Source organism: Panthera uncia, assembly GCF_023721935.1.
Source record: "Panthera uncia isolate 11264 chromosome A1 unlocalized genomic scaffold, Puncia_PCG_1.0 HiC_scaffold_17, whole genome shotgun sequence".
In the NCBI taxonomy this organism is placed as follows: domain Eukaryota; kingdom Metazoa; phylum Chordata; class Mammalia; order Carnivora; family Felidae; genus Panthera; species Panthera uncia.
The window spans coordinates 55,705,294-55,723,769 of NW_026057577.1; the positions used below are offsets into that span (position 1 = coordinate 55,705,294).

The following is an 18,476-nucleotide window of genomic DNA, read 5'->3' on the forward strand; positions in this document are numbered from 1 at the left end:
GCTTATTAGACACCTCTGTAAAAATGTAAATAGGCAGATGGAGATGGGTTTCTGGAGCTCTAGAAAGAAAACAGTCTGTGTTTTCTTTCAGAAAACAGAGACAATGGCATATAGATGGTGCTTAAAGTCATGGAAATCCATGAGTCTTCCAAGAAAGAACCTGTAGCCAGAAAACAGGACTGACAGTCAATATTTGGTATATACCAACTTTGGGGAGCTAGTCAGAGAAAGAGCCATTACGAAAACTAAAGGTAAGTCATTGAGGTGGGAAGGAAACTAATACATGTAGTGATGAGGAAGATAAGGAGAATAACTTCTTCCAAGAAAAGAGAAAGGTCAACTATATGGAATGATTGAGAGAGTTGGAGTAAGAAGAGGATGGAGAAGTGACCATTAAATTTGGCAAGACAGATGACCTTGACTGGCACAATTTCTGTTGAATTTGGGGGCAGAAGCCTATTTGAGGTGAGAATATTGGATGAGAAAGTGGATAGAGTTGCTATAGGCCATTCTTTTGAGAACAATTGGCTGTGATGGGGATAGAGGAGTATCTGTGCAACTGGAGAGGCTTGTGGGGGTCAAGACAGGGTTTTTTCTTAGATGGTGGAGATGGGTGTGCTGAGGAAATGACCCACTGAGTAAGGCAAGAGAACACCATGAGGAGGGCTGGAGAGGAGGGATAGATAACTACAGGAGTTCTGTCCTTGAGAGAGAGAGAAGGTTGGGCTCCAGAGCCACGTGGACAGGTTGACCTTGGATTGGTTTCCACAGACGAACTGCCCAAGATCCTAAGGGAAGGAAGAGGGTGTGGACAGGAGCGGGTGGGTAGGGGTATTCAGCAGCGAGAAGATGAGATGTATGTGGTTCTCTCTGTGTTTGTTTTCTCAAAAAAAAAAAAAAAAAACAGGAGGTAGGGTCAAGTGCAAGGAGTGGAGTAGATGACTAGAGATTTGAAGAGGGACCTAAAAAGGTTACAAAAGAGTTTTGGAGCCTAGGGAAAATCATATTGCAAAAAAAAAAAAAAGGAGAGAGAAATGAGTGGACCACACACCCTTTATGTAAAGCAAGACCACAATGTATGTATGCACGCACACCCCAATCACGGGGTCAGAAGACCAACCTCATGGCTAATGAAGTAGAGAATGACATGAAACACAACAAATAGGCTAAGCTTCGGCTGCTGGAGAGAAGAATCTACCTGAAAAAACTGCATTTTCAACTGAGGAAAGCTGAACTCTGTACCAGCTAGCTCTTCTCTGGGTTTAGATTCTATGTGTAGTCCAGTTTCCTCTGTAGGCTGAAAAGTGCTCAACTGGAATCACACTGCGATCAGTCTCTTCCCTATTGCTGTGATGTTCAGGAGCAGGGGAAGTGAAGGGCGATACCAGGACCAGCTGTCAAGAAGGAGAGTGAAATCACCAGAGAAGCGTCTAGAGAAGTCCGAGCCAAAGCAAGGGACCTGAGGTTTCATAGAGAAGAGCTGAAATTCTTTAATGTAATCGCTGTCAATCAAGTAAGCCCTAAAGCTGTAACTGCAAAGAGAAGCATATTGCTCTCTTCATGCTGCTGTAAGAAATCACCACAAACTGGGGTGCCTGGGTGGCTCAGTCGGTTGAGCGTCCGACTTCGGCTCAGGTCACCATCTCGTGGTCCGTGAGTTCGAGCCCCGCGTCGGGCTCTGGGCTGATGGCTCAGAGCCTGGAGCCTGCTTCCGATTCTGTGTCTCCCTCTCTCTCTCTGCCCCTCCCCCATTCATGCTCTGTCTCTCTCTGTCTCAAAAATAAATAAACGTTTAAAAAAAAGAAAAGAAATCACCACAAACTTACTGGTTTTAACCAGCACAAATTTATTATTCTCAAATTCTGGAAGTTGGAAGTCTAGATGATGTTGGCAGGGCTTCTTGGAGGCTCGAGGGGAAAATACATGGCCTTGCTTTTTCCAGCCTCTGCAAGCCACCTACGTTCCTTGGTGTGTGGCCCCTTCTACATCTTCAAAGCCAGAACTGTAGTATCTTCAGGTCTCTCCTCAAGCTCACCTCTGACTTTTGTCATCACATCTCTGTCTCTCTCTTTCTCTTACAAAAAGGCTCTTCTGTTTATGTAAGCAGGAGCCCAGCTCTATGACTTAATCATTGTACCTCAATATCCTTAATGGAATCTCACCTGCAAGGCAACTTTGCCAATAGGGGAACATAGTCGCAGGTCTAAGCATGGGGATGAGGACATAGAGAGGGAGCATTATTCTATCACAAGATGTTTCCCGGTCTATCCACTAGTGTGACGTAGTTCTGTGCTGTAGCCTGACATTTAAAACATTGCTTTTGCTTCATTCAGCCATGTAAAGCTTTTCTTTTTCATCCAGTGTGTAAAATAATAGGATCTAGATCTTTTTTAAAAAAACATTCTTTATGAGAAGCTCTCAGATCAAATGTGAAGTGAACATGGTATGTTTTCTCTGTTCCATCATAAAATTTCTTCTGTGTTTTTGGATATTTGAGGCTTTTGAATTTCTGCTACATAGAACACTGAGAGTAGACATCCTCTCCTGAAGTTTATGATGTGGTTAATTTACCAGTTCATATAATCCTCATGTATTAAATTCCCAGGTAATATTTATTAATCTAAGATTGATATAGCATGTCACTGATGTTTATGTCATTTGTCAACAAATTCTGTTTATGAGTGAGTGTGCATAGACATGAAATTGAGTGTGGCCTCAAATCCTGGTGGAGAAGATTCTGATATGTAACTTCAGCTTTGTGGCCTTGAGGAAGTTGTCACCCTCAGAATCTCACTTGGCTCTTGTGTAAATAATGAATAATTACACTGCTCTCTTAGGGATGGCCTGGCTTTTGTTCACAGAAGGACTTATAAATGCCAAGCAATGCCAAAAACTAAAATTTTGCCTAATATAATTCACCCATGCCTGTATACATTTCCTCTCTGTTTTCAATTAGATTTTTTTATCCTTCATTATTTCTCCTTTAGAATTATGTTTGAATGTAGCTTTTAACCATTCTATACTCATCCAAATATTGGCTTTCTTTTAGTTCTTAAAGAGTTTTCTGTTTGTATCCCATAATTCTTGTTTTTATTATATATATTATAGTAAAAATACTATTTAGAAATTTAAAATTCTCTTGATCTATTTTAGGACACGTGCATATGGAAAGATACCACAACTGCCGTTTCTTAATAATTGTACTGGTCTGGGTGCTGGGCAGCAAACCAAAGACACCCTTTCAAGGGATCACTAAAGAGTCATGTGGAAACAGTTAAAAGAAACTGGTAGGGAATAATAAAGTACCCAGGAGCTTGTAGCAGGAGGACATCTTGTACCCCCCTGGGCATCAAAGGGCAAGAAGAGGGAGGGACTGCCCGAAGTTGACAAGAGCTATGACCATAGAAGAAGGGCCCAGAGGGCAAGCATAACCAATGCCAAACCTCTACCCAGCCAGGGCAAGGCAGAAGGGAGGCAAGGGAAATAAGTGTCCTGTCCCCACTCTCTGGTCTCCTGTCCCTGCTTCCTTTATCCAAACCCAGTGGAAGCCAATGGGCAAGGGAGCCAGTTGACTCCCTTCATAGTGGTCTGTTTCCTGGCACACAGCAGGGTGGAGAGGAGTGGGCAGTCAGCGACTGGAGGAGCAAACCAAAATGCCCATCACAGTGGTCTGTTGGAAAAAAGCATTCCAAATTCATCATGGCCTTTGGAATTTGGTTGTACAGAAGCACACATGCATCCCCATACTTAAGCCCTGACCCCTTTGGTTTTTCTTTCACCACTCCTATCAGTGGTTGTGTACTTGAGCTGGTCACTGTGGCTAATCCTCACGTTGGGTCGTTCTTCTCTATTAAGACTTGATTAATAAATTTGCAGTGTGGATACCCACGATGATGGCGGGGTCCTCGCTTTCCCAGAAGGCAGTCTGAGGGTCACTGTCCTTCACTCTTCTCTTCTTCCTTTTCCAGGATGGAGCTTCAGCATGGGATCAGCCTACCAGTTTCATAGTTGGCGTGTGTTCGTGATAGTCTGTGCGCTCCCCTGTGTCTCCTCAGTGGTGGCCCTCACATTCATGCCTGAAAGCCCACGGTTCTTGTTAGAGGTAACACCTATAACTACAAATATTCAAGGAAGCTACATATGTTGGAAAGAGTTCCTTGCGAATTCTAGGAAAGTGTGTCTACCTCTTTAGGAGGTACGTTTTCCCTTGCTGCTATGGAACCATGGAGGGGTTGGCTTCATGGGGATATGCTTTTAAAGGATCAGTGTGTGAAAAAGTTTTCTCGTGGCCAGAAAGCACTAATGTTCCTCCCGAAGCAAGTAACTTTTCACTTAGTGAAGAGAAGATGTCTTATTTTTTTATACATGAAATTTTAGCAGCCAAAGATGCTATTTATAGTTACAGGTCCACCCATCCACTGAACTGCTAATGTCCTTAAGGATATCCAGTGGGATATCCCATTTGCACAGTTACACCCAATTTGATCTGACAACACAAGATGGTTATGGGAAAATCAGGGAGCATAAGTGTTTCATCTTTTCGCACCTCACTGTCTATTTGCATCTCTTAGGTTGGAAAACATGATGAAGCTTGGATGATTCTGAAGTTAATTCATGATACAAACATGAGAGCGCGAGGTCAGCCTGAGAAAGTATTCTCGGTGAGTACTTGCTTCTCAGAGAATCCTCTACGCCAGGGGCCAGGAAACCTTTCCTGAAAAGGCCAGATTGTGGATTTTTCTCTCTCTGCACCAGCTACGCTTATCTTTGAATTCCTCATATTTCTGTTTCACTGAGACGTGTTGCGCTTACTGCCCTTGTGAGTACTGTTCACTCTGCATGGAATGCTCTTCCATCGTCTAGTTACAAAATTTATTCTCAATGGGGAATGCTGGTCTAAATTATTAAAAATTAGGGGCACCTGGGTGGGTCAGTTGGTTAAGTGCCAACTTCGGCTCAGGTCATGATCTCACGGTTTGTGGGTTCGAGCCCGCATCGGGCTGTGTACTGACAGCTTGGAGCCTGCAACCTGCTTCAGATTCTGTGCCTTCCTCTCTCTCCACCCCTCCCCTGCTCACACTGTCTGTCTCTCTCTCTCTCTCTCTCTCTCTCTCTCAAAAATAAACTAAAAAAATTTTTTTTAATTACTGAAAATTGGATGCATGGAATTTTTTGAAGGAACTATGGTTTTTAAATCTTTTTACATATGCAGTCATATACAATTTGACTAATAATGTTTTATCTGAAAGAGGTTTAGGCAGACATATCATAAGACATGAGGTGAACGTAAATAAGATCTTCAGTGTCTTATAAATGATGTCAACAATAGGTCTTTTGATGGCTTCCTGTCTTACATATAGGTCTTTCACCAATTTTGAGTTTATTTTTGTGTATGGTATAAGGAAGTGGTCCAGATTCATTCTTCTGCATGTCGCTGTCCAGTTTTCCCAGTACCACTTGCTGAAGAGACTGTCTTTATTCCATTGGATATTCTTTCCTGCTTTGTCAGAGATTAGTTGGTCATACGTTTGTGGGTCCATTTATGGGTTCTCTATTCTGTTCCATTGATCTGAGTGTCTGTTCTTGTGCCAGTACCATACTGTCTTGATGATTACAGCTTTGTAGTAGAGCTTGAAGTCCGGGATTGTGATGCCTCCTGCTTTGGTTTTCTTTTTCAAGATCGCTTTGGCTATTCAGTGTCTTTTCTGGTTTCAGACAAATTTTAGGATTATTTGTTCTAGCTCTGTGAAGAATGATGGTGTTATTTTGATAGGGATTGCATTGAATATGTAGATTGCTGTGGGCAGTATTGACATTTTAACAATATTTGTTCTTCCTATCCAGGGGCATGGAATCTTTTTCCATTTTTTTGGTGTCTTTTTTCAACTTCTTTCATAAGCTTTCTATAGTTTTCAGTGTATAGATTTTTCAACTCTTTGGTTAGATTTATTCCTGAGTTACAGTTTTTGGTGCAATTGTAAATGGGATCGATTCCTTGATTTCTCTTTCTGTTGCTTCATTGTTGGTGTATAGGAATGCAACCGATTTCTGTGCGTTGATTTTATATCCTGCAACTTTGCTGAATTCATGAATCAATTCTAGCAGTTTTTTAGTGGAATCTTTTGGGTTTTCCATATAGAGTATCATGTCATCTGTGAAGAGTGAAAGTTTGACCTCCTCCTGGCTGATTTGAATGCCTTTTATTTCTTTATGTTGTCTGATTGCAGAGGCTAAGACTTCCAATACTATATTGAATAACAGTGACGAGAGTGGACATCCCTGTCTCATTCCTGACCTTAGGGGGAAAGCTCTCTGTTTTTCCCCATTGAGTATGGTATTAGCATTGAGTCATTCATATATGGCTTTTATGATCTCGAGGTATGTTCCTTCTATCCCTACTTTCATGAGGGTTTTTATCAAGACAAGATGCTGTATTTTGTCCAATGCTTTCTCTGCATCTATTGAGAGGATTATATGGTTCTTGTCCTTTCTTTTATTGATGTGATGAATCACATTAATTATTTTGTGAATATTGAACCAGCCCTGCATCCCAGGTATAAATCCCACTTGGTCGTGGTGAATAACTTTTTAATGTACTGTTGGATCCGGTTGGCTAATATCTTGTTGAGGATTTTTGCATCCATGTTCATCAGGGAAATTGGTCTATAGTTCTCCTTTTTCATGGGGTCTCTGTCTGGTTTTGGAATCAAGGTAATGCTGGCTTCATAGAAAGAGCTTAGGAGTTTTCCTTCCATTTCTATTTTTTGGAACAGCTTCAAGAGAATAGGTGTTAACTCTTCCTTAAATGTTTGGTAGAATTCCCCTGGAAAGCCATCTGGCCTGGACTCTTCCAAGCAAAATAATTCTTAATCCAGAAGCTAATCTCTCTGAATGTTTTATCTGCTAATGTGTGCCTTTGTGGTTAAGATTCAAAGAAGGGTATTTTGGTTTCATATTATTCCATTGCTACTTGTTCTTCCCCTTTACTCTATGGTACTCCCTTTCATTCGCTTCTTTTAGGTTGTGTTGGGATCTGTATACTTGTGCCAATAGTCTCATATATGAATGGAGTGATTATATACTTTCTGTGGGAGTTGGGTTTTGCTTCTTTCAAAACAAATTATAAGCCTTCAGAGAAGAGAACTCATCACTTACCCTGTGTCACTCTTTACAGGTAAACAGAATCAAAACCCCAAAACAAATAGATGAACTGATTGAAATTGAGAGTGACACAGGAACATGGTACCGGAGGTGTTTTGTTCGGATCCGGACAGAACTCTACGGAGTAAGTAAAAAGTGTGCCCTGACTTGCTGCCCAACCTGTTGCATTTGAGGTTGGTCAGAAGCAGGATTGATTGCACTAGTTCCATGAGTAGGGCTGTGCCCACTTCTGCCCAGGTCACCTAATTCCCGCACTAGCGCCAGGTAAAAGGATCCCCATGGGATAAGCAGGCTAGCCAAGACATTCCATCTTTGGGAAGGAAAAGTGCTAGGCAAGGAGTCTTGGCTGGGATGGGGTGCCCTGAGGTCTTGGGTTACTTTGCCCACTGGCCTGCAGGAAGCTAAAAGGTGAAACTTGCAGTATTTGGTTCCCTACAGCCTTCAGGTTTTACATTTTAAGTTGGAATGAATCTGGTTGAAAGAAAACTCAGTGTTTTTGTAACTGGTGGAGGGGGTTGGGGAGTGGGTTGGCTGGCTAACTGTGAAAGAAAACTAACTCTTGCGTATTTCACAGATTTGGTTGACTTTCATGAGATGTTTCAACTACCCAGTCAGGGATAATACAATAAAGCTTACAATTGTTTGGTTCACCCTGTCCTTTGGGTAAGTAATATTTAAATTCTTCGTGAGTGAAATCTGTACATTTCCACCCTATAACTCCCAGTCACACTGCTTTCCTTTCTTATACTGTTTGATGCTGTTAATGTGCTAGGAAAGTTTTGTGTTTTTTTTTTTCCAGTTTAGATTTGCTGACAATTATAGTTTTTATAAACGACTTACCTTTATTTGTCCTAAAGCTGGGTGGCAAAACCAGTAGTGCTTGAAAAGCCCGACGAGACCATGGGTGATTTGCTCCCCATGGCTTCTCCACCCTTCTCTCCTCATTTGCTTGGCACCAGCCTCACTGATCTCTTTGCTTTTCCTCGAACATGCCAGAACTGCTCTCATCTTAGGGAACTGCCTTGGCACTGCCCCCACATACCGTCCAGCTCATTTTCTCGCCTCTTTTGGGACTTTGCTCAGAGGTCACCTTCTCAGGGTCACCTTCCCTAAGCACTTATCTTAATTGCAGCCCCTCAGTACCTCCTACCCCCTTCTCAGCCTTATTATCCCTCCCACCCCAAGCACCTTCCATTTCTAATATACAAAAAGTATCTTCATTCTGCACAGAATAAAGCTCATCTCCCTCTCTCTGGAAGCTCTGGGAGAACAGGGATTTTTAAGCTGTTTTGTTCACTGCCATATCCCCCTGGTACATAGTAAGCACTCAATAAATAGTTGCTAAATGAGTAAAACCACCATATATGTGTTCTAAGAAAAGAGGAGGTAGGAAGAAAATTCCAGAATTTTGTTTGCTAATAGTTTCAGAATATTTGTGTCCAACTCTATTTTGCCTAGTTTATTGTTTAAAAGAGGCAGTTAGAGAATGCCCTACACTTTTAGGTCAATAGGCTCTTAGTGCCTAGGGGAGCCCGACATGTATGCCCCAGGTTCTATCTCTAAACATCCCTGACTTAAAACAGTAAACTGCAAAATAACCAATCTTTTGCAGTGCCATGGTGTGTGGTAAAGGGAGAGAGGAGGGAAGTGTGGATCAGGAGACCTAATATTTCATCCTGCTCTGTGACCTGAAGACACTCCCAAGTTTTATTTCCTTATTTCCAAGTTAGGAGGGTTGGTTCAGAATATGTAAAGTTACTCCCACTCAAGTTCTAAAAGGCACATTAATCTATGAAGGCAGAGAAGGCTGAAAAGTAACAGGTATTTTGTTCCTACTATGTGGTAAACACTTGGCTAGGTACAAAAATAAGCCTGTCGAAAGTTCTACTCTTAATGTGGAGATTTACATGGTAATATCGGGTTTGTTTATATTTTGTTACTTATGACTGACCACATTTTAAACTTTATGGTTCCCCTATAATACCCCTGAAATGTCAAATAGTGCCTAGCATTTAGTGGATGTTCAGTAAATGTTTACTGAATAAATAAAATATTGGCTGAAATTCCTCCACGTCACTGATGATGTATGTTCCAGGGTAGTGTGCTTCCGTCACTGTTGCCATTTTTAAAGATTTTTGTCCCGTGTATATGAGTAAAAAGCATTGTGATAGATGGTGCATCCATGAGTCATTTCTGATTTAGTGGCCACCGCTCTAAATCATTAGATTTACTAAGTAATTAATTCATGGTCTAAGAAGAGAAGGGCTTGGAATCTCTGGAATCCCAAGGCAGAGATGTTTGAGAAATCCTAATGACAGCGATGATGATAAAAACTAGTCTTTTGAGCACTCACTATGTGCTAGGTCCTTGGCATCCCATTTAACCTGAGTAACCACCAGGCGAGTACTGTCATCATTCGCAAATTAGAGATGGGGTCACTCAGGCTTAGGTAAGTGTGCATCAGAAGAATCACCTAGAGGGCTCCCTGTCCAGAGTTTCTGATGCAGTCAGTCTGCATGACCCCTGAGAGTTTGCGTTTGCAACAAGTTTTCAGGCGATGCTGATGCCTGCTCCTGGTCCTCAGACCCTTCTTTGGGAACCACCATCTTAGAGCAGCACTGTCCAACAGCAATGAAATGCAAGTCACATGTGTCGTTTTAAATTTTCTAGCAGCCACACTAAAGAAAATAAAAGGAAACAGGTGAAATTAATTGTAATACTTTATTTAATTCATTATGCCCCAAATAGTGTAATTTCAATGTGCAATCAATATAAAAATGATTAATGACTTAATTTTAAGTTCTTTTTTTCATAAGTCTCCAAATTTGGTATTTTGCACGTATAGCACATCTCATTCGATCTAGCCACATGTCTTGTTTTGTTTTATTTTTTTAAGTTTTTATTTCAAATTCCAGTTAGTTAACACACAGTATAGTGTTAGTCTCAGGTGTACAATATAATGATTCAACACTTCTGTAAAACACCTGGTGCTCATCTCGCCAAGTGCCCTCCTTAATCCCCATAACCCATTTCCCATATCCCCCCATCCACCTCCCCTCTGGTAACCGTCAGTTTGTTCTCTACAGTTATGAGTCTTTTTCTTGGTTTGCCTCTTTTTTTTTCCTTTATTCCTGTGTTTTGTTTCTTAAATTTCACATATGAGGGGAGTCATATGGTATCTTTCTTTGTCTGACTGACTTATTTCACTTATCATAATACTCTTTAGCTCTATCCACGACATTGCAAATGGCAAGATTTCATTCTTTTTTTAAGGCTGAGTAATGTTTTAGTGTGTGTGTGTGTGTGTGGCTTCTTAATCCATTCATCAGTCAATGGACTTGGGCTACTTCCATAATTTGTGTGTTGATAGTGCTGCTATAAATATCAGGCTGCATGTATCCCTTTGAATTAGTAGTTTTGTATTCTGTGGGTAAATACCTAGTAGTGAATTTGCTGGATCATAGACATTTTTCTAAAGAAGATATAGATATGGCCAACAGACACATGAAGAGGTACCATAACTGATCATCAGGGAAATACAAATCAAAACTACAATGAGATACCATTTCACACCTGTCAAAAGGGCTAAAATCAACGACACAAGAAACAAGGGTAAGGATGTGGAGAAGGGGGAATCTTCCTGCACTGTTGGTGGGAGTGCAAACTGGTGCAGCCACTCTCGAAAACAGTGTGAAGTTTCCTCAAGAAGTTAAAAATAGAACTACCCTATGACCCAGCAATTGCACTCGCCACATTTCAACTGCTCAGTACCCACATGTGGTTAGTAGCTGTTGTACTGAAGAACCCAGCCGCATGACTTAGTTGTCATATGCTAGCATAATACATTAGAAGGTAAGGCATAATACATTAGAGGGAAATAACCTGCATGTCCCTTTTCCCAGCCTCAAATCACTTGAGAAATGGTTCTCTGCCCTCAGACTAGCAGGATCACAGTAGTGTAGAAACCAAGAAATATTCCCCATTAGTAAGGAGGTCATTCTTTAAGGGTACTCACATTTTGGATCCTAGGAGTTAGTACAAGCAGACTGGGAGACAAGGTTGCTCATTGAAGCCTGGGGTGATGAGAAAAACTTCAGCATCAGGATGCCATGTGGTTGATATAGGCTGCATGTTCCTTTCCAAAGGAAGAGTGCAGAAATTATACATCTCAGGTTCCCTAGGTCAAGTCGTCTCTCTAGTTTGATTTTTGCAGATTTCACCATGGCGAGGAGGGGGCAATACAGATTACCGTTTAATGATTCCTAATGTTACAGGGAGACAGTCACAGTCAGAAGTGCTTCTCCAGGAACCACCACCTCTCTGAAAATGTCAGGGAGGCAGTCATTGCCACTGGTATGCTGGCACCTTTACAAACTCACTCTTGTTTTTGTCGTTGCAGATACTATGGATTATCTGTTTGGTTCCCTGATGTCATTAAACATCTGCAGTCGAATGTGTTGCCAATCGAAAAGATAGAGAGAGAAAAATTTTCAAATTTCACTGTTAACTTGACAATAGCAAATGAGTTGCATATTGGAGCGGAATACGACAATGGCAGGTCCAGAAACTTTGAAATAACTTAACTTTCTAAATGTAACTTTCTAAATGTATTTCTCATTGGCCTTCACTGCACTAAAGCATGCACAGTTTGTTTGTTTTAGTTTGTACTTAGTCGTTTTCAAATTGAACTTAAAAACTTCCAAATGGGCTTTAAAGATACAGTACATGTATATAAGTATTTTACTTAAAACTATTTCTGAAACAGCTGCTTTACATTTATTTAGGGGAATCGACTGGTACAAAAAGAAAATTTACAGAGACCCTGGAAAGCAACAAAAATAAGTTACGGAAGAGAAGAGCGTAGAGTGTGAGAAAATAATAAGGGTTATAGTGTAATTTAATCCAGAGAAGAAATGTCAAGTGTCATTTGATGCCTGTCTCCTATCCCTGAAAAAGGGGACCACTTTTCAGAACCCCTTCCTTCTCCCTCTGCCAAATCAATAATTGGCATTAAATTGTATCAGGAAGACTCTCAGAGAACAGGAATCGTTTCCCAAAGTTAAGGGTTTTGAAAATATGGAATAAGTTAGCAAAGGACATTTTTGAAGATGGAATCTGGAATGCATCTTGATAAGGGGAGAGAACTGGCTCAGGAAGGTGGCTCTGGTCCGTTCTTTCAGGGAGGGAAAGATACAGACAAGGTCATTGTTTCCATCAGTCGTTGTCTGAGCCAATAATTGCTGGTATGAGCTCCTGTTGGTTAACATCATTCTTAGGAAGTTGTCCCAAATGCAGAAGTGGTAAAAGTAAAAGTAAAAATTTTAAAAAACTGAACAAGGTCCTCCAGGGCATAACTAGTTTGGAAGGAAAAGAAAGAATTCCATAGGATGTTTACGGTCTGTATAATGAAAGGGAGAATTATGAATTAGGAGATAATTGTTTAAATTGGCAATTCCATGAGGGGCCTAATCCTTAGCCAAGCCCTGTAGGATCACCTTCACTCTCCCACATAAAATACCAGCCCAAGTCTGCACTGGTTTTTCCACCAAAACCTTAGAGTCAAGTGCTCTCTAATTGAGGGTAAAAATTTACTTCATTTATTTTAAAGTATTGTTACTCTGTTAAGAATGTCTAATACGTTTGTGTCTCTGACATATTTTAAATGATATTTGTTGAAGTTCTAAGCCAACTATTCAGTCATCACTAAGAAATGTTTTACATTAGCCATAGAGCGATTAGTAAGTTTAATAGTATTAAAATCCTTGTAGAACATACATATTTATTTTAGAAGATGATAGAATATTTATTTGTTTGTCCTTTAGGAAAAGTGAAATACCACCAGCTAACTCATTTTTTCCAAATAGCTTTCCTATTCAGTATCATAAAATGGCAACTCTTTTCCGTGCCATGGTACTGGTATGGAATAACCTCCGGGGTGTAGACTATCATGAAACAAAGCAAAAAGTGTAGAATAACTTGTCTTGTCTGCGGGCAGTCCATATACAGAACCTGGAAGAGCACACGAGAACCTGTGCTACACTGGTTATCTCTGGGCAAAAGAACTGGGTGGCTTGGGAATGGGTGGGGAAAGACTTATTATATCCTTTTTTGATGTTTTGATCTTTGTACCTTGTGTACCCTATGTATATATTATCCACTCATAAAAAAAAAACCTAAAAAATTGCTTCCCCTTTCTAAATTCAGTTCTATTTCAGAAAATTGATAATATTCTTACTATGCATCATTACTTACCCTTCTTTAATGGAAAAATTTACAGTTTAGATGGTTTTACTCTAGACCCCTGGAGTAGAGGTTCATATAAGATTACTTTTTAAGATGGCGATCTGTTAGGCCACAGTGCACTTTGAGCTGATGAATGCAATCAGGCATTAAGGTGAGAACAATTTTGGAAGTACTAAAGAATATATAGATCTTAAGTCAGTCAGCTTCCTTGCCTGGGCAGCTCAGACCCTTTCTGTTCCTACTAGGAGTGGTATTTGGTATAATAACTTCTTCTACAGTTGAACCAGCATTTTCTTCTCAGTGACTGGCTAAGTATACATTCATGGTCTCTTAATAACTTACCAAGACACATTGATGACTATCAATCTATGTCTCCTAGAGGTCCTGACCAACACGGACATCTAAGATGTTTAGGATCATCATAACTATTAATCCTGTTCACCACCTATAATCCCTGCCCACAGCAGCACCCAGAAACATCTACAAGTTTTCAAAAATGAGCAGAGCTCTCTAGTCAGTCTGCTTGGCTCAAGGAATACCTGTTGGCTGTGAGAAGAAAAATATTCATGGAAATGAGTGTAACTTATGAGTTTCTTGAGCCTTGAGTCAATCATTCCTCACATAAATGAAGTAGAATTATTATGTCCTCTCTTCAGAATCACTGAAAATCCCTACACTAGAATGAATAAGTCTTGAGTTTTTAGCCTGGCAAACAGACTTTCATTAATAGTGAGCATGAGAGCACATTCTCAAGTTAGAGCCTTTAATCCCAAAAGAGAGAATTTTTGAATAAAGGCATATGAGCAGGAACGAAAGGATAGGATTGAAAAATAAGGAATCAGTAGCCACAGGTAAACTCCAAACACTCTACCGTCAATAGGATACTCCACAAAATCTTATGCCAACATTGCAAAGGCTTAATGAAGTTATCTTGAATGCCATCTCTTCTGGTGGAAAATCATATTGGTGAGCAATGAGATAGCCGAAGGACAGGCTGTATGAGGAAAAGGTGGGAAAGCTAAGAGCCTAGAAAATTCAAAGGCCAGTGTCCTTTATGGAGAGTTTATAAATGGGGCATCAGATCTCTCAACCCATTTGACTTCACTTTGAACCCTGATGGACATAACCATTGATAAGAATTTTTTGTGTGTGTTGGGCAGATTTCTAGGGATCAAGTTCAAATCCGTAACTTTCAAAGATTCAGTTTTTAAGGAGTGCACCTTTAAGGATGTGACTTCAGTCAACACCTACTTCAAGAACTGCACATTTATTGACACTGTTTTTGATAACACAGGTAGGTGTGCTACTTAGCCCTGCCTAGGGCCTCTTCAAATGGCCCAGTTCTTGGCAGAAACGGGATACCCCTGTGTGGGCAGAGGCTTATGGGGAAAGTAGATGTTAAAGTGTAAAGGAATGAATTTCCTTAATCAGGTTAAGCTTACATTATTTGTCTCCTGTCAGATTTAATGCCGTTGGATTTGCTGAAGTTCAAAGTTGAAAAAAATCCTTTGAGCAATTTTGAAGAGAAGAATTAACCTGTAGTTTGTTTGTTTTGATAATCCTGGTTTCATATTCTGATGTCCACTTAAGTGATCATGCCTGAACTTCAGTTAACAGAAACGGACCACATATGGCCATGCTTAATCAGATAGCTTTTTAATGCAATCCATGAAATGGAGTCTGGAAAACTAACCAGGACAAATAGGAGGGGGAGGTGGAAACACTGATAGAGCACCTACTGTATGCTGGTTCCTACTCACTATCATTAGATGTTCATTATCTCATTTGTTGAGATGATAGTGGAAACTTGGCAAAATTAAGTAATTTGGCTGCCTTCTTAGACCTAGTAACAGTTAACGTTTGGAACCAGTTTTATCTGATTGCAAAGCTCATGCTTTCCCACTCCTACACTCTGGTCCATCTGTCCTATGAGTCCAAAATAACAGCCCCACACTGGCGGGAGTAAAGCGCTCCGCTCTTGGCAGCCCTGCCTTCTTGGTGCTCAGACAGGAGCCAATGCTGCCCGGCTCCAGATCAGAGTGGAATCAGGTGCCTTCGGGATTTTGTAAAGAGTGCTGTCACTGTCTTCTAACCCGATCAACCTCGGAAGACCAGCTTTTTAGGCAGATCTTGATGAGCAAGGACAGCAACAGTTTTGATTCCCCCTGTCTCTTAGCAGAAGCCACCCCTCTGCACCCGCTCCTTGAACAGATCCAAGTTCAAGGAAAAAAAAAAAAATTCAGCAGTGACCTTCCAACAAGGTTCCAGTAAGGAACTCTTGTTCCTTTGTATGTTCCTCCACTTTGACCTCAACGGGAGGTCCTGGGACCTCCTCCTGGGAAAGTCCCGTTCCTTTTCTTTGCCTCAGAGCCCATAAAATAGCAACGACAAGACTGATTCCTGCGCATTCTGAAACAAATTGTTTTTGTGATTGTAGTAGGGAAGCTATTAGTACTGTAATGATAGTCCTTATGTAACATGATAATTAGAACGAAGTAACATTATAAAGAAGTAAGCAAGTAACATAATTAACAATGGCCAACCATAAGAAATCAGAAAATAAGTGGATTCTTTAATTTATTCCTTTATTCGACAAACATAACCTTCATTCAGGCTACTTTGTAATGTGACGTTCTAGACCAGTCCCTGTGCTTTGGCCAGACCTTGAAGCCCTCAAGGAGTTTACAATACCATGACTCTTTCCTGAATTCTTGACAGGCTTTTTTATACTGGTGTGGAACTGTAAAGAGCTTGATAAATTGTCTTTGTGTCCACAGATTTTGAGCCATATAAATTCGTTGATAGCGAATTTCACAACTGCTTGTTTTTTCACAACAAGACGGGATGCCAGATTACCTTTGATGATGACTATAGTGCCTACTGGATTTACTTTGTCAACTTCCTGGGGACACTGGCAGTGTTGCCAGGGAACATCGTGTCTGCTCTCCTGATGGACAGAATTGGGCGCTTAACGATGCTGGGTATGTGCTTGGTTTCATGTAAAATAAAGGAGCTGCCCCTGCAATCCACAGGGAGCCCGTTTCCCACTGTCCTCCCTATCCTCTTAGGGATTTGCATCCCACAGAGATGAGGAGAAATCCCTTAAGACCTTTCATTAAGACTAGAAATTATGTCTAATTACGTTTTATTTGAGCAGCTTCCATGAGTTAACAGCCTGAAAAACTAATTATGTGTGACTAATGTATATTTTTCCACTTAAGTAGCTGAGTAATTGATGATGTGCATTTCATGCTTGCTGTGTTTAGAAGGCTGTTAAAGAGGCAAACTTTTAATACAGGTGAACATACCTGTACCTGAGCTTTATGAAGTCAAGCCTACACCTTCCCCTTGGGATTCACTTTTGCTGAGAGATGTCAAAGACCCAAGGTTCTTGGTCTACTAAGATGATGAGAAACATTCCAGCCTTTTGTGTTCTTCATTGGCAGGTGGTTCTATGGTGCTTTCAGGGATCAGCTGTTTCTTCCTTTGGTTGGGCAGCAGTGAATCCATGATGGTAGGCGTGCTGTGTCTGTATAATGGATTGACCATCTCGGCCTGGAACTCTCTTGATGTGGTCACTGTGGAACTGTACCCCACAGACCGGAGGTATGTTAAAATGGGCCTCTAGGAAGAGGTGCTCTGAGCTTCATGGGACCACTGAAAAGTCATAGAATATAAGCCAAACTGTCATTTCCCAAAGGAAGTGAAAATCCAAAAATAGTATCTGGTTTATGAGGTTGTAGTTTTCACTCCTATCTCTTAAAAAGAAAATGTAGGGGAATATAGTTGCTAGTGGAAGAAATAATAAGGCAGTGAAACCGGTGAAGGGATTTAATTGTGTCTATGACTTAGTTTGGTGGCTAACAATAGGAGGAACCTTTAATGAAGCAGTGAGGGGCAGGATTTAACCCACATTTTGACCCAAATTTTGAGTTGCTAATCAGTCCTGAGAGGGTCCTTACCTTCCTTTGCAAGTGTCTACATGAGCTCTGTATTAAGCAACCACGCAGAAGTCTCTAGACCATATCTTTTGACCTTCCTGGTTTGTTGGAGGGAAGCCCAGCACATTCCAGTTACAACAACAACAGCAACAACACAGATTGCTATTAGAAGAAAAGTATGCATCAGACCCAAAGTGGAGACAAAAAGACTACACCTTTATCAGAGAAGGGGCTAAAAGGTAGAGTTTGGGGGTAGAGCTATAGCAGTTGAAAAACTGAAAGAATAGAAACCCTGTTTTTCCATTTGACATGAGCAAAGACAAATGGCCTCTGCCTTTTTTAATTTCATGTATACTTTGTCACCACAGAAGCCCTTTCTGCTGGAGGATAGGGTCAGTAGTCTCTGGACTCCAAAGTGGAGAAGGGATTTTTCTAGGACTATGCAGACATTTGGGGTAAGAATTTTCAACTGATCCCGAGTCCCTCCTTTTGTTTACTGGCCCCAATGGGGTACATTCTCTGCCTGTCCAGACTCTCTAGCTTAGATTTCTTCTTCATGAACATCTATCACTGAGTGTATAGAACACTAGCGGAAGTATATACCCATCTCCTGAAGAACATCTCAAACTCTCATGGATGTCTAATCAAATATTATTCTAAGTAACCTCCTATTGAATATTTAGTCTCTGAAAGGAACCACGTACTCCACATAAAGCATCTCCTTCATTCATTCAACAAACATTGATTCTCGTTTGTGAGTGAGCTCCTGGGGCAAATGCCAAAGGCCTTAGGATGAGGGTGCTGCCAAAAGAGAGAGAGAGAGATTAGGACTCATTAAGACTCTGCAGTATTAATTGAGTATTCTTTTATCAACCCTTCATCTTGCAAACAGGGCCCAGAGGTAGATTAAACTATACATTTAAAATAACACCCTGGGGTGCCTGGGTGGCTCAGTCAGTTGAGCATCTGACTCTTGATTTCGGCTCAAGTCATGATCCAGGGTCGTGGGATCAAACCCCACATTGGAGTCCACACTGGGCATAGAGCCTGCTTGGGATCTCTCTCCCTCCCTCTCCCTCTCCCTCTCCCTCTCCCTCTCCCTCTCCCTCTCCCTCTCCCTCTCCCTCTCCC

General features: G+C 41.0%; 1 protein-coding gene across 1 annotated transcript in view; it reads left to right on the plus strand.

Moving 5' to 3' along the window:
* Positions 1 to 3,930: 3,930 nt before the first annotated feature.
* SV2C (synaptic vesicle glycoprotein 2C) overlaps positions 3,931 to 18,476 on the plus strand; it is a 34,565-nt gene continuing 20,019 nt past the window's right edge. Inside the window, exons 1-8 of the mRNA XM_049648888.1 lie at positions 3,931 to 4,102; positions 4,572 to 4,661; positions 7,175 to 7,285; positions 7,736 to 7,824; positions 11,561 to 11,719; positions 14,565 to 14,698; positions 16,182 to 16,478; positions 16,851 to 17,010. Of these exons, the coding sequence (XP_049504845.1) occupies positions 3,983 to 4,102; positions 4,572 to 4,661; positions 7,175 to 7,285; positions 7,736 to 7,824; positions 11,561 to 11,719; positions 14,565 to 14,698; positions 16,182 to 16,478; positions 16,851 to 17,010 (1,160 nt within the window). The 5' untranslated portion in view covers positions 3,931 to 3,982. The remainder of the gene's footprint in view (positions 4,103 to 4,571; positions 4,662 to 7,174; positions 7,286 to 7,735; positions 7,825 to 11,560; positions 11,720 to 14,564; positions 14,699 to 16,181; positions 16,479 to 16,850; positions 17,011 to 18,476) is intronic.